General features: G+C 44.9%; 1 protein-coding gene across 1 annotated transcript in view; it reads right to left on the bottom strand.

Moving 5' to 3' along the window:
- The window catches only part of MYH13 (myosin heavy chain 13), a 67,845-nt gene that overhangs the window by 50,659 nt on the left and 1,602 nt on the right, over positions 1–15,584 (bottom strand). The window contains exons 2-10 of the mRNA XM_017849252.1: positions 14,446–14,589; positions 14,204–14,360; positions 12,284–12,311; positions 12,083–12,194; positions 9,883–9,975; positions 7,249–7,312; positions 7,062–7,160; positions 6,849–6,952; positions 2,682–2,820 (exon numbers count right to left, since the gene is read on the bottom strand). Coding sequence (XP_017704741.1) covers positions 2,682–2,820; positions 6,849–6,952; positions 7,062–7,160; positions 7,249–7,312; positions 9,883–9,975; positions 12,083–12,194; positions 12,284–12,311; positions 14,204–14,360; positions 14,446–14,589 — 940 coding nt within the window. The remainder of the gene's footprint in view (positions 1–2,681; positions 2,821–6,848; positions 6,953–7,061; positions 7,161–7,248; positions 7,313–9,882; positions 9,976–12,082; positions 12,195–12,283; positions 12,312–14,203; positions 14,361–14,445; positions 14,590–15,584) is intronic.

Here is a 15,584-nt window from a genome sequence, read left to right as displayed (position 1 = left end):
CGTCCAGACTGGAGTGCAGTGGCCGGATCTCAGCTCACTGCAAGCTCCGCCTCCCGGGTTTATGCCATTCTCCTGCTTCAGCCTCCCGAGTAGCACTGCAGGCGCCCGCCACCTCGCCTGGCTAGTTTTTTGTATTTTTTTAGTAGAGACAGGGTTTCACTGTCTTAGCCAGGATGGTCTCGATCTCCTGACCTCGTGATCTGCCCATCTCTGCCTCCCAAAGTGCTGGGATTACAGGCTTGAGCCACCGCGCCTGGCCCTAGATGCAACTTTTAACAATAAGAAGCTTCTTGGCCAATCCTGACCTACTGTTATTTTGATTTCCTAAAACATGTTAATTACAGGCCAGACACAGTGGCTCATGCCTATAATCCCAGCACTTTGGGAGGCTGAGGTGGGTGGATCACCTGAGGTCAGGAGTTCAAGACCAGCCTGGCCAACATGGCCCTGTCTCTACTAAAAATACAAAAATTAGCCTGGCATGGTGGTGAGTGCCTGTAATCCCAGCTGCTCAGGAGGCTGAGGAAGAAGAATCGCTTGAACCCGGGAGGTAGAGGTTGCAGTGAGCCGAGATCATGCCATTGCACTCCAGCCTGGGTGACAAGAGCAAGACTCCGACTCAAAAAAATAAAAATTAATTACATAGTTATGTTGGAGTCTGACAATACATTAAAATGTTATATGAGTAAAGGAGCCACCACTTGGACAGTTGACAATATACATGAGGCACCTTCCTAATTTAAGCAAAGTACCACGCTCATAGTTGAAAGAGAAGTACAAAACCTGACCCTGCCTTCAGATGTTTGGAGATGGTCAAAAGCAGTTGACTTTTGGCTGTTTCCTACAGATCATGGGTTACATGTCTGCATATATTTCAGCAGATGTTCATTGACTTTGAGAACGACCTGGTGGCCTGTATTGAGCTCATCAAAAAGGCAGAGAAATGCTGCTCCCCAGGGACTACTACTTTTTTTTTTTTTTTTTGGAGTTTCACAATGTTGCCCAGGATGGAGTGCAATGGTGCGATCTCAGCTCACTGCAAGTTCTGCCTCCTGGGTTCATGCCATTCTCCTGCCTCGGTTTCCCAAGTAGATGGGATTACAGGTGCACGCCATCACGCCTGGCTAATGTTTTGTATTTTAGTAGAGAGGGGGTTTCCTGTGTTAGCCAGGATGGTCTCAACCTCTGACCTCAGATGATCCACCCACCTTGGCCTCCCAAAGTGCTGGGATTACAGGCATGAGCTGCTGTGCCCGGCCTGCTCATGACATTTCTTCTGCTTGAACTGATCACTCCCCCAATTTTTCAGAATCCTACTCATCCCTCAAAGTCCAAGTCAGTGCCCCTTCTATCAGGAAGCCTTCCCTGATTGCCCCAGTCAGAAGTGTTTCCTGTGTGAAGACTTGGAGCCCCCTCCACTGTGATGGGCAGGATTCTAAGATGGCACCCAAGGTGTGTCCCCTGGTGTACATGCCTTGTATAATCTCCTTTACTTGAGTGCAGTGGAACCTGTACAACTCCCATGATGAGGTGACCAATCAGGTGACTTTGAGTTAATATAAAGGGAGAATCATCCCAGGCAGGCCTAGGATAGGAGGCTGCTGAGCCTTTATGGGACACTGATAAGGTTATGTAGATTTTTCCGCCCTTTAATTTATGGCTTCACTTCCTTTTTATTACTTGAGAGTTTAAAGCGTACTGCTTCACACACCGTGGGGCTGTGATCAAAAGGCAGAATTATCAGGAACCATCCATGTTGCCAGGCTTTAATTCAAGGAACTTGTAAGATGCATCATGAGTGCTAAGAAGTCTAATGAGCAGGATGTATGGGGGGGAGTCAGTCACTGCTCAGCCCTTCCTGCTGCCCTCTGCTCTAGTTCCAGGCCTCTTAGGGATGAGGCAGAGGGTGGCGGTAGGATCAGCCAGGTGAGAGTTATGGGGAGGAAGATCTGTTCACCATTCTTGGTTCAGGGCCAATTTCAACAGATGCTGGGGTGCAGGTGATGGGAGGAAGAAAACTTGGCTTCCACTTTACCATATCATTTTAGGCCTGAGTGATGAGGACTGCATTCTGGTGGAGAGAAAGAGAAGTTCACCTAACAATATTGTCTCATGAGAGTCCACCTTAAAAAAAACAACCACATCACGCCTGTAATCCCAGCACTTTGGGAGGCCGAGGCAGGCGGAGCACGAGGTCAGAGATCGAGACCATCCTGACCTTAACACGGTGGAAACCTGTCTCTACTAAAAAATACAAAAAAAAAAAAAAAAAAAAAAAAAAAATAGCGGGCATGGTGGTGGGAGCTGTAGTCCCAGCTACTTGGGAGGAGAGGCAGGAGAATGGGCGTGGAACCTGGGAGGTGGAGCTTGGGCAGTGAGCGAGATCGCCCACCTGCTCTCCAGCCTGGGTGACAGAGTTCGAGACTCGCCTCAAAAAAAAGAAAAAAAAAAAAAAAAATCCTTGGTTTTCAAGGATTCACCACTCTAAGAGTCCTTGACTGAGTGAGCAGACTCCTAGTGCGTGCTACAGTGAGCTTCGGGAAACCTAGATTTAATTTATGCAGTTTTGGAAGAACAGCTCTTGAAATGAATGCAGTTTATCTCACGTGGCCTCGCCCACACACGAACACAGCGGGAACACAGCGGGACCCGATCGCATCCCTTTCCCCGTATGCGGTTACCTTCAGTGCCGTCCGGCTCCGCCTGCTCCTCACGCTGCTTCTGCTTGAACTTCATGTTCCCATAATGCATCACGGCTCCCGTCAGTTTGTAGATCCCAACTTTCTCCTCTGAGCTGAAGCCCAGGATGTCAATGGCATTCTGGAAAGAAAAAAAGGACAACTGTCATAGTAGGACTCAGGGATCCATATGCAGCCTTTTCTTGGCAAAGATCTTACCTCTTTTTTGTATAGCATGTGAGACAGCATTTGCCCAAATAAGTGGATGACAGGTGGGGTGTGGTAAATTAGAAACCATTTGTTTCACATGTTTGTGTGGGTGGATGGAGACTATGGGAAAAAGGTGTGAATTGTCTGTTTCCTTTCATCAAGTAAGAACTGATTACGTGAGGCCGGGTACAATGGCTCACGCCTGTAATTCCAGCACTTCGGGAGGCCGAGGCAGGCAGATCACGAGGTCAGGAGATCGAGACCATCCTGGCCAACATGGTGCAACCCCATCTTTACTAAAACTAGCTGGGCATGGTGGCTGGTGCCTGTAGTCCCAGCTACTCAGGAGGCTGAGGCAGGAGAATCCCTTGAACCCAAGAGGCAGAGGTTGGAGTGAGCCAAGATTGCACCATTGCACTCCAGCCTGGGAGACAGAGTGAGACCCCATCTCAAAAAAAAAAAAAAAAAAAAAAGAACTGATTATGATCTTTTCGCACTGTACATAGATTTGGGGGGCAATTTTCTGGATGAGGCTACTGGGAACCACTGTATGATACTGAGAACTGGGAAGTCATGGAGAATGACTGGGAAATAATGTTTAACAGATTAAGAGTTTGGCATTGTAATCCAGAAATTCCAGCATTGTTCGGACTCAAGACAATCAACATGCATTATAGAATATTAGATCTGGAAGGGAAGATCGTCAAAGATGATATCATCATTTCCCAAATGAGAAAGGGGCAAGCTTTTGCAGAGCTCTTTCTATGTGCTAGACATTGGGTAGGCATCATCTGTATGTTATCTTATTAAATCCCCATGAAGCCCCTTTAGCTGTGCAGGTTTTTCCAAATTTCTGGATGAAGAATTGAGGGTCTAGTTGGTAAGCAGCCTGTCAAAAGTCATACAGGGAGGGTGTGATAAGACTGGGACTGGAGTTAGGTCTCGATCCCTTCAAAACCTATGGTCATTGCTGGTTTGGTTTTATAACTACGTTGCCTCTCTTCCACCACAAAGGTTTCAACTAAAAGAAATCCTTCTCTGGGGTTCACGTACTGATTATGCAGTAGAGTTTGCAGGCTGAGCCTGTAGAGTATCTGCTGGTAGGACTAAAACATGTCTGGACATGTTTGGTGAGTGGGTAGGATAGACCCAGTAGGCCATCACCAGCAGGATGATATTGGAGAGTCAGGCATTCTTGGAGTGGCACCCCCTTTTAGTGGAGAATGAGCCTATGCCAAGAGCTGGGATATATGGGGAGGAGAGATTCCGAGGCCATGATGGTCATCCCTTGAATCCATATCCCATTTCAGGGATGCATATCTCTGTCCTAGAGAGGGGTCATTGTAGGTTAAAAGAGAAAGAACTCTTTCAAAAACACTGAAAGGAGCGGGTGAAAGCGTTACTGCCTGGGGACCCTTTTGGAGAATGTCATCTCCAAAGGTGGAACCTGGGTATATGATGAGATGTCACTCCCATTATGAGGTTACCAATCAGTTGACTTTGAGTTCATAAAAAGGGAGACTATACCAGGCAGTCTAGAAAAGCTCTGTGAGGCCAGGCGCAGTAGCTCACATCTGTAATCCCAGCACTTTGGGAGGCTGAGGTGCGTGGATCACAAGGTCAGGAGTTCAAGATCAGCCTGGTCAACATGGTGAAACCCCGTCTCTACTAAAAATACAAAAATTAGCCGAGGGTGGTGGCAAAAGCCTGTAATCCCAGCTACTTGGGAGGCTGAGGCAGAGAATTGCTTGAACCTGGGAGGCAGAAGTTGCAGTGAGCCAAGATCGCGCCACTGCACTCCATCCTGGGGACAGAGCGAGACTCCATCTCAAAAAAAAAAAAGAAAAGAAAGCAAAGAAAGCTCCGTGAGAGGAAGGAGCAACAGCCGCATCTGGCAGCAGGCATCTAGGTGAGGACATGACTTAGGCATGGTGACTTTTAGAATTTTTTAGGTGGGCCTTTCTCAGGGAATGGGGGCCTTGCAGTCATTAGCCTGGCCCTTTCTGTGCTTACAAGTTAGTGAAGACTGAGGAAACCTCATTAAAAATATATAACAACTTAAATTCAATTAAATGTGGTCTAAAACTGCCTCCATACATAGCAAACTATAACCTAAATCAGTACGTAAACAAACTGCAACCTAAGAGTATATGCTTGTGACAAATAGCTGAGTCTCAGCCAATCACAGCAGCTGAGCTTCAGCCAATCACAGGCTGCCAAACTGATGAGATATTGTCCATATAACACAAATGCTTCTTCACACCACCTCCAGATAAGGCAAAGGCTGGCCTGCAACCAATCAAGCTGTTTCTGTATGTCACTTCCTTTTTTCTGTCTATAAATACTGCCTGCCATGTTGCTGGGTGGAGCTCTCTGAGCCTCTCCTGGTGCTGAGTGCGGTCCAACTCATGAATCGTTCTTTGCTCAAATAAACTCTGCTGAATTTAATTTGTCTAAAATTTTTCTTTTAATACTATTAGACCTAAGATAACAAGTTTATTTTATCATGAAAGTTTTTCTATTTGTCTTAAAACAATTAGTATCAGCTGGAAATGTCACCAAATGAAGGCTAAGAAGCTGGTCATGGGGCAGTGTCTCTAGGATGATGGGCAAGACCCCTTTTCACAAACTCTTGCAGCTGTTATATGGGTGGAGCCAACAAGGGTGGAGATGAATTGCTCACAGATAGTATACTTTAATTAAAAATGTAAGTTCTGTAGTTAGGCAGACCTGTGTTTAAATACTTTGTCATTGGACCTGGTGCAGTGGCTCATGCTTGTAAGCCCAGCACTTTGGGAGGCCGAGCTGGGTGGATCACCAGAGGTCAGGAGTTTGAGACCAGCCTGGCCAACATGGTAAAACCCCAATTCTACTAAAAATACACACACACACAAATTAGCCAGGCATGGTGTTGCATGCCTGTAGTTCCAGCTACTTGGGAGGCTGAGGCAAGAGAATCGCTTGAGCCCAGGAGGTGGAGGTTGCAGTGAGCTGAGATCACGCCATGGCACTCCAGCCTGGGCAACATAGTGAGACTCTGTCTGAAAAAAGAAAGAAGAGAAGTAAGAAGGAAAGAAGGAAGGAAGGAAGGAAGGAAGGAAGGAGGGAGGGAGGGAGGGAGGGAGGGAAGGAAGGAAGGAAGGAAGGAAGGAAAGAAGGGAGAAAGGAAGGAAGGAAGGGAGAAAGGAAGGAGAGAGAGAGAGAGAGAGAAAGGAAGGAAGGAAGGTAGGAAGGAAGGAAAAGACTGTCATTGATGAACTGCGTCTTCCAGAAAATTATATATATTTTAAGAGTCAGCTTCCACATTTATGAAATGGAGACGATAATGACACCTATGCCAGAGTTGCTTTTGAGACTATAATGAGATAATACAGGTAAAGCCACTTAGCTCAGTGTCTGGCACATGTAAGCGCTCAATATATTTAGTTATTACTGTGATTATGATTATTAATCCTGCAGGTACTTCCCCCAAATAAACACCACAGGCCAGACAGGTGTATTGAGGAGCTGGGTGTCTAAGGTGAGCCTAAAGTGAAAGGCAGAAAGGAAAATGGAGAGCCTGTTACAGAGTGGGGTTGGTTTTCTGCTTTATACTTTTTTGTATTTTCTAAATTTTCTTGAAGAACCATATAGATGGTTTTGCAACATGAAAACTTTCAACAAATGTTATGTTAAAGATCTTATAAATGCAAAAATGCATTCTAGTTAAAATGCTAGAGAACAGAACTGAAGGCCTGCTTCGGTGAACCTTCTGGATTCCCATTTTGGAATGCTGTGAGGTGGAGCTGAGTAGGGAGAGGCCAATCTGTGCTAATTCTCTGAGCTCTTGATCTCTGAGATCTTGAGTCTAATCACCTAGTATCCCTGGATTTCAGCTTTCCCATTAGCTCACTAACGTGTCTCTCAGTTCATAAACTCAATAATTCTGTGCATAAACAGACAAATAAATGGCATGCTTACATCTGTCGCCAGCAGTTCTTCACTGTCATCGATACTGGCCACTGTGACCTCTCCTTGGCTCACGAAGGGGAAGTCGAAGGGGTTGGTGGAGATCAGAAGCAAGTCTGTGAAACACAGAGATCCCTTTAATGGCTTATGCATAACTTACTCTGGGTTTTTTTTCCCCCCAATGTCACTGATTTGGAAGATAAGAAAGGTATTCCAAGAGCTTACCAATTAGTTCTGGCTTCTTGTTTGACATAATTTGGTAGAAAATATGATAGCTTCTCTCACTGGATAATTGAAATGTCACTCTGGATTTTTCTAACAGATCTAAGGTAACAAAAATAACGTGATTTCAGATTCCCAAGTGGTGCTTTTGTGGCCAAAACACCAACAGTTTTATAGTGTCTGGACTCACAGGTTTCGATGTCTGCTGATGCCAGCTTTCCTGTGGCTCCAAAATGAATCCGAATGAACTTCCCCTGTCCAATAACAGGTGGACAAACGTTACAGTTATTTGATTTATATGGTTTTTGTGGCTGGCCTTGGATAGGTGCTGCCACAGATAAATTATAAATGCAAAAATGCTAGAGAACAGAACTGAAGGCCTGCTTCAGTGAACCTTCTGGATTCCCGTTTTGGAATGCTGTGAGGAGGAGCTGAGTAGGGAGGGGCCAGTGTGTGCTGATTCTCTGAGCTCTTGATCTCTGAGATCTTGAGTCTAATCACTTAGTATCCCTGGATTTCAGTTTTCCCATTAGCTCACTAACGTGTCTCTCAGTTCATAAATTCAATAATTCTGTCCACAAACAAACAAATAAATGGCATGCTTACATCTGTCGCCAGCAGTTCTTCACTGTCATCGATACTGGCCACCGTGACCTCTCCTTGGCTCAGGAGGAAGGGATGCCAGAACATGGGCACCTCTCCACCTGGTGCCCAGAGCTCCCAAGCTGGGTCAGCCAGGACTCAGGTAGCTCTACCCAAGCACCTGGTCCTGTTCCTACAACTCAGGAGATGCCCATAGGCTCCTTCTCCAGCTCTCTTCTTGGGACTACTCCATTCTTGACTACCTGCCTGGTTTTTATCCTATTCTCTTATACCTGGATTCTTAACTCTTCATAACGCCTTTGAATTCTAACTGGTCAGATTGTTCTGTCTGACTTTTTTTTTTTTGCTTGTATTTTAATAGATGATACTTGTGAGATTCCTTGCTTGAGTTTCACGTATGGCTGACTACAGAAAAATCTAGCTCACAGGCCTGGGCTCAGGCTCAGGCCTGGCTCTCTGGCTGCCAAAAGAACAACTCAGGGTCTAGGTGGCCCACTTTCTAGGGAGTGGGAGGTAAAATTTCATATGCGTGTTTGTGTGTATGCACCTGCTTCATACATTGTCTGCTTAATCGGTCCTCAGCGACACTGCGAGCAAATTTGAGGACAAAAAATGTTTTCTTGCTTGTTCCCCTACAGCAATGGGTGAACTGAAATGTGGATGATACTTAGTAATGCCTCAATATTTTCTGAATGAACCCTAGGAAAAGTTAGTGAAGGATCAGTAAAGGCATGCGTGCATTGTAAGTACTGGGTGTTAAGTATTTTTAGCTGCTTAATGGAAGACAATGGAAGTCATCCCTAGCCTGCAAATATTTGGAGGGTGGAAAGAGGACAAAATAATTAGAATGATTGTGACTTCTGGGTCAGGGCTAAGAGTAGAGGCCCATGAACTCAGTAAATGGGAATGAGAAGAGGGAGTGCCTGAAGGTATCGTCTTTCACGTTAAGCTGGTATCAGGCCAGTGCAATAACTAACTTGGTCCAGGCATGGGTAACATACCTCTGCCATGTAACATGTGCCCAGACCTTCCACAAGGAAGAGGAGTTTATTTGGGCACCGGGGAGGATACACATGCAGACTGGCAGTGCAAAGAACATATCCAAGGAAACAAAAGTCAAGGCTCAGAGCCATGGTCCTTGATGAATGTATCTACTTCCTCATCGATAACCATTTTATCTTTGAGGGGTGACAAAATACAAGTTTGAGACTATCCAACTACTAAGATGTGTGAAGTTTTAATGTACTTTTGCAACCATAGGCACAAATGATGGCTTCGTCTCTGAGTACTTGCTCCACTGGCCAGTGAAATGAAATAGAGGGTTGGATGTATGTTTATTTCCAATGGGAAGTAAATGTCTTTTGATTAAGCCAATCCTAAGTAAAAGTTGAAGGATGGCACACATCCTTCAATATGTCTTCAGTATGAATCTATTCCATCTTTTTTTTTTTTTTTTTTTTTTTTTTTAGACAGAGTTGCCCTCTGTTGCCCATGCTGGAGTGCAGTATTGCAATCTCGGCTCACTGCAACCTCCGCCTCCCGGGTTCAAGCAATTCTCCTGCCTCAGCCTCCCAAGTAGCTGGGATTACAGGCAGGCACCACCTGCCCAGCTAATTTTTTGTATTTTTAGTAGAGATGGGGTTTCGCCATGTTGGCCAGACTGCTCTCGAACTCCTGGCCTCAAGTGATCCACCCATCTCAGCCTCCCAAAGTGTTGGGATTACAAGCGTGAGTCACCGTGTCCAGTCTATTTCAAATTTTTGAGCTCTTCTGCCTTCACTAGGTTTTCCGTGCTCCCAATCCCTGCTGAGTTGGAAGAGGTCAAATCTGCTAACTTCATTCACACTAAGGTTTCCGTGGCTAGGTCAATAGATATGGCTTAATGGATGTTTACATTTTAAAATGTTTCCCCACAGAGAGATCCATTTTAGCATAAAGTTGATCTCTAATTGTCGGATGTGAATCATGTGAGTGACTTCAGGATGCTGTGAGGTGACATTGCCTTGTTAGGGTAGGACGGCAAATCCTCCCACTGCCAGGGCCAAACCAACACCTTCCTCAAAGTGTATCAAAATATTCCCGGTGGGTAGCCTGATCTCAATCACTTGGAGGTAGAAAAAGGCCCCCGCATATTCTAGTTTATGGGGCAGTTTTCCATATTCAGCATTTTGGGAGAGGGTATGGTTTTGGGAGGATACTTGAAAATTGGGCTGGGTCTTACAAATCTTGAGGAGTTGTCATTCCTCACAGTCTTGGCATTTCCAAAGGCCTCCAGCAGCGGGTTGGCTTGGATGATCTGATCCTCCAGGGTTCCCTAATCATAAACAAGAAGAGGAAAAAGAGGGTTTTGGATGGTTTTCTAAAGCAGCTCCTTGGTGAATACAACGGTAGGTGCTCTGGGTAGGTTCAGGGAGAGGTGTCGACCAGCTCCACCTGGTGGTCAGTGCAGTATCTTCACCCCCACCCCCACCAGACCTAAGGCGTCTTCAAGGTGCCATCCTAGACAGGCTTTTATTAGCATAGCATCGAAGTGACTTCTGGTCATGCCAGGTTCTAGGCAGGAATATTACTCCCTCCATCAGAACATCCAGACTGCCTTTCTGATAACATTTCATTATAAATCATGGATTTTAATAACACGTACCTCTGTTATTGCATGTAATATGACCCACCTAGTATCACAGATATTTGTGTTCAAAAGGAGATATAGAATGTGAGTAAAGCAAGTGATCCACGAGATAATACAATAAAAACAGTGGTTCTCAAAAAGGTTTTTTATGTACCAAAAAATATGAGAATGATTATTCAGAAATCCACTCTAGAAAGCAGAGTTTTCACCTTCACCCTTCTGGGCCCGGAGCAACTTAAAAAATACTGTCAAACCTAATGGTTCTCAAAGTGTGGTCCCTGGACCAGCAGCATGAACACTACCTGGGAATATGGGAGAAATGCCAGGTATGGTAGCTCACGCTTGTAATTAGCACTTTGGAGGCTGAGGCAGGAGGATTACTTGAGGCCAATGGTCTGATACCAGCCTGGACAACATAATAAGACTCCGTCTCTACAAAAAATTAAAAAATGAGCCAAGCATGGTGGTTCCTGTAGTACTAACTACACAGGAGGCTGAAGCAGGATGATCGCTTGAGCCCAGGAGTTTGAGGTTACAGTGAGCTATGATGGTGTGCCACTGTACTCCAGCTTGGGTGACAGAGTGAGACCCTGTCTCTACAAAATAAAAAGGAAGAAAAATGCAAACTATGAGGTCCCACCCTAGATCTACACAATCAGGAATTCTGGGCCTGGGCTCTGCCGCCCTTTGTTAAGAATCCCTCCTGTTGATTCCGATGTGTACTCCAGTTTGAAAACCACTGGTGTAAACATTCCTTCTCCAGAGGAGGATGTGGAGTTGGTCAAAGTCCCTCAGCTGTAGCTGATGGAGCTGGTGCCAGAACTCAAGTCCATTCTGGTGGAACCACTTCCTGCTTTGCTCCATGTGATACTGTGATATAATAGGAATGGTATATTTTGGTCTTTTTCTAGTTTCCTGGCACACAGCTCCTAAAACCCTTGGAATACCTGAAGTGATAAATGTCTTTTGTGTGCTGATGAGATGATTGGTGGCTTCGGGGTCCTGGAAAGCTCAGGATGGGGCTGGTTGCCAGGGAACCAACCATGTGATTAGAAGTTTGGAACTTTTTGTCCTATCCTTGACCCCTGGGAAGGAGAAAAGGGCTGGAGGTTGAGTCAATCGTCAATGGCCAGTGATTTAATTAATCATGCTCGTGTAATGGAGCCTCTGTAAAAACCCTACACAGAAGGCTTCAGAGAGGTTCCAGGTTGATGAACACCTGGGGGTGCTGGGAGGATGTCACCTGCAGAGACTATGCCCCTCCCCCATACCTTGCCCTAGACATCTTTTCCACTTGGCTTTTCAACTGCATCCTTTGTAACATCCTTAATAACAAACTGGCAAATGTAAGCAAAGTGTTTCTCTGAGTTCTGTGAACCATTCTAGGTCATTATCAAACCTGAGAAGGAGGTTGTGAGATTCCCCTGATTAATAGCTGCTTGGTTAGAAGTTCAGGAGGCCCGGACTAGTCCCTGGTATCTAAAGTGGGGGCAGTTTTGCAGGACAGAGCCCTTAACTTGTGAGATTTGATGCTTTCTCTAGGTAGTATCAGAATTGAATTGAATTGTAGGACACCCAGTTGGTGTCTGCAGAGAATTGGAGAATTGTTTGGCATGGAAAAACCCCATACGTTTGATGTCAGATGTGTTCTGTGTGAGGATACAGAGAGGAAAGAAAGAGTTTCTCCTATTTGCCATCTCTGCTGAGCACATACCCTGCATACACTTGGTGCTCATCCAGGCTTTAAATTACACTTATTCCAATAAGCCTCCAGATGCAGGTGGCTGCTTACCTGCATTTTGCCTGGCTGTGTCTCCTTCTTCTTGTCCCCAGTGACTGCAATTGTTGCAAAATACTGGATGACACGCTTGGTGTTCACAGTCTTCCCAGCCCCGGATTCTCCGCTGCCAATTTAAAAGTAAATGGGATAAAGGAGAGTGGCAGGGAGGGCACTGGTTTCCAAGACATGATGGTGCAAACAGGGGTTACTCACGTGATGAGGATAGACTGGTTGTCTCGATCTAGAAATGCAGAGGGAAGCAAAACAAAACAAATAAACAACAAACAGAACATTAAAATGAAGTAACACTGGGGGAGGTTGGAGAACATGGGCTCTAGTTAATATCTCTGCCATTAACCAGTGGTGTGATTTGGGTATGTCTAATCTTCTTTGGGACAATTTAGGCAGATTTCTCAAATGTGGAATGTGCAACATGACCAGCCTGGGAGGTAAGTGATTCTCTACTCACTGTGGTGAATCCCACAGTGTAGAAGTTACTCATGTTAGTAGATCTTTAACTCCCTGCTAGCACTTTCCCATCATCTTTTTCCATAAAGAAAGCAAGTGTCAGGTTCAGAGCTTGTGGGGTCACAGCTTTTCATTGGCATTTATAGATGCTGATTGGTTTTATTGCATTTTTCTTTTACCTTTACCTTCTACTTGTGAAAAGTGATACTGGTTTTTCACTTGCAATAGAGCATGGTTTGAACTGTGTCCCCCTAAAATTCGTGTATTGAATTTCTAACCCCTAGTACCTCAGAATATGACCTTGTTTGGACATAAAATGTAAGGTATTTAGTCAAGATGAGGTCATGCTGGAGTAGGGCAAGCCACTGATCTAATGTGACTGGTATCCTTCTAAACAGAAGAAATGTGGAGACACACAAGCACACAGGGAGAATGTCATATGAAGATTAAGGCAGGGATCAGGGTGATGTTTCTATAAATCAAAAACAACAAAGATTTCTGCTAGCAAATCATAGAAGCTAGGAGAGAGGCATGGGCCAGATTCTCTCTCAACGTCCTCACACGAACCAATCCTGCTGACACCTTGACCTCAGACTTCTATCATCTAGAACTGTGAGACAGTACATTTCTATTGTGTAAGCCCCCCAGTCTGTGATACTCTGTTACAGCAGCCGTAGCAAACTAATAGAAATTGTGGTATTAGTCTTCCCTTTTAAATTAATGTAACATTAATTGATTTCAAGAAAAATATTAAGTTTGCAGACATGGCAAGGAATGTGATTGTAAGAAAGAAATGACAGAAGTTTGGGCACCATTGCATTAGATGATTTTTAAGCATCTACAGGTCTCAGATGTGTGCTGCTTTTTTTTTTTTTTTTTTTTTTGAGATGGAGTTTCACTCTTGTTGCCCAGGCTGAAGTGCAGTGGCGAGATCTCAGTTCACCACAACCTCCTCTTCCCAGGTGCAAGCAATTCTCCTGCCTCAGCCTCCTGAGTAGCTGGGATTACAGGTGCCCACTACCATGCCTGGCTCATTTTTTATATTTTTAGTAGAGACAGGGTTTCATCATGTTGGCCAGGCTGGCCCTGAACTCCTGACCTCAGGTGATCCACCTGCCTCAGCCTCCCAAAGTGCTGGGATTACAGGCGTGAGCCACTGCGCCCGGCCTTGCTTCTACTTCTAGTATCTCTTCCAAGTCAAGTCAGGTGAAGGTTGAACAGACAGACTTGATATTAGGCATCATGGCATGACAGTGTTATCATGTCTGTACTCCCCAGGTCGTTCTGGAAATTTAAGGAGTTGATGGGGAGACCGAGTTTGGGGAAGAAGGCAGGAACACTGCTTTACCCATTTGTCTGAGTGGCTGCCAATATAGTTTCTCTTCAAAGTACACCTGGATTGGGAGTTCCCTGGGGAGAAGGTAGGGCATCTCATTGTGTTCCACCTTCTCACAAATAAGCATGTAGCTTCAGCCATAATCACAGGCCTTGTCATGCACTGTGACTGGCAATGGAAGATGTACCCCTTGCTTTTCATCCCCAAATCATTGGACTCTCTGAAGATCACTTTGATTATTGCACCATTCAGATGACCAATGCCCCCCAAAGGCTTGAAACATTAACTATGGATGGCTTCAAAAAATGTGAATCAAAGAAATTACTCACCAGTCAGCATGAACTGATAGGCATTGTCAGAGATGGAGAAGATGTGGGGTGGAGCCTCCTGGCGCTTTTTGCCCCTGTAGGCAGCCACCACCTCGGGGTTGTACACCGGCAGCCACTTGTAGGGGTTGACGGTGACACAGAAGAGGCCTGAGTAGGTCTGGAAAAATCAGAACATTTATCATTTGGATCTTGTTTTTACTCAGAGAGAGACATGAAATAAAAAGGTATTTACAGACACTCACATAGATCATCCAGGCTGCGTAACGCTCTTTGAGGTTGTACAGCACCGCAGGTTCATGCAGGTGAGTCATCATGGCCATGTCCTCGATCTTGTCAAATTTGGGAGGGTTCATGGGGAAGACCTGGTCATTGTTCAGAGTGAGCGTCTGGGTATTGAGAAGAAAAGCAGGTAATAAATGGGTGAGCCAAGTACCTGCATTGCACTTTACTGATGTGGTGGAAGTAGTGAGATATTGTGGAACAATTACCCCATTGTGATGGATAATTTTGTGGATCCTTTCCATGACCAGACATGATCCATAAATAACAGTTCTTGAAGAATCTGTTTCTGGTCAAACTACGTGACCAATTCTGGTCCGATGCCCCCCGTCATCCTGTTATCATGTGTACCAGGAGTGGGTTACAGGTGTGCAGAGCTTTGGAGCCCTTGGGTCCCAAGGCCAGTTTGCCTCTGTTTACCTTATTTATTGTGAGTGCTGTGATGAGACAAAGGTTGGAAGGTTACAAAGAACTGCTCCCAAGTGTTCTGTGCTTTTCCATCTCAATATCTCTGCTCATGAGGGTTCCTTCAGCTCGAATGTCTTCATGAAAATTTTGTTTAGAAACCTTCAAAACTCATCTCTAGCACCATCTCTTCCACGACCCATCTCCTCTCTCCCCTATTGCTTCAAGGCTCCCATAATTATTTGTACCTCTGCTCTAATAGTTCAAACATTTGGGGGTGCATCATGGTTCTTTGCTGAATATTTTCAGAAAATTAATTATTTTTTTCCCTTCTCTGTGTTTTTCCCACCTTTCTCCCCCATTCAAGCTGGCTCTGTACTCCATGGCTCAGGAGAGATAGAAAATAGGGCAAGAAAAGGAAAAGAGCTTGTAATACTTCCCAGATTTTGATTTCCAAAAGCCTAAGTCCTTAGGAAAACTTTGAAGTTCTCACAGAAAGGTAAAAGAAGGAGTTTTGCTGGTATAGACCAAATTTTTTGAGGAAGGGAGGCACTTCCATTCCACCACCCCAGACTAGAAAAAGAGAGACAGACACCCAAGGTAGCCAAAGGGGAGGCAGAAAAGTCTATGTATCCTGAACTTCTAAGAACTGGGGTTTATTTCTTTTCTTTTCTTTTTCTTTCTTTTTTTTTTTTTT

Source organism: Rhinopithecus bieti, unplaced genomic scaffold (assembly GCF_001698545.2).
Source record: "Rhinopithecus bieti isolate Rb0 unplaced genomic scaffold, ASM169854v2 scaffold_31527, whole genome shotgun sequence".
In the NCBI taxonomy this organism is placed as follows: Eukaryota; Metazoa; Chordata; class Mammalia; order Primates; family Cercopithecidae; genus Rhinopithecus; species Rhinopithecus bieti.
The sequence above is the reverse complement of the archived record's forward strand: the minus strand, read 5'-3'. Positions and strand labels throughout refer to the sequence as shown.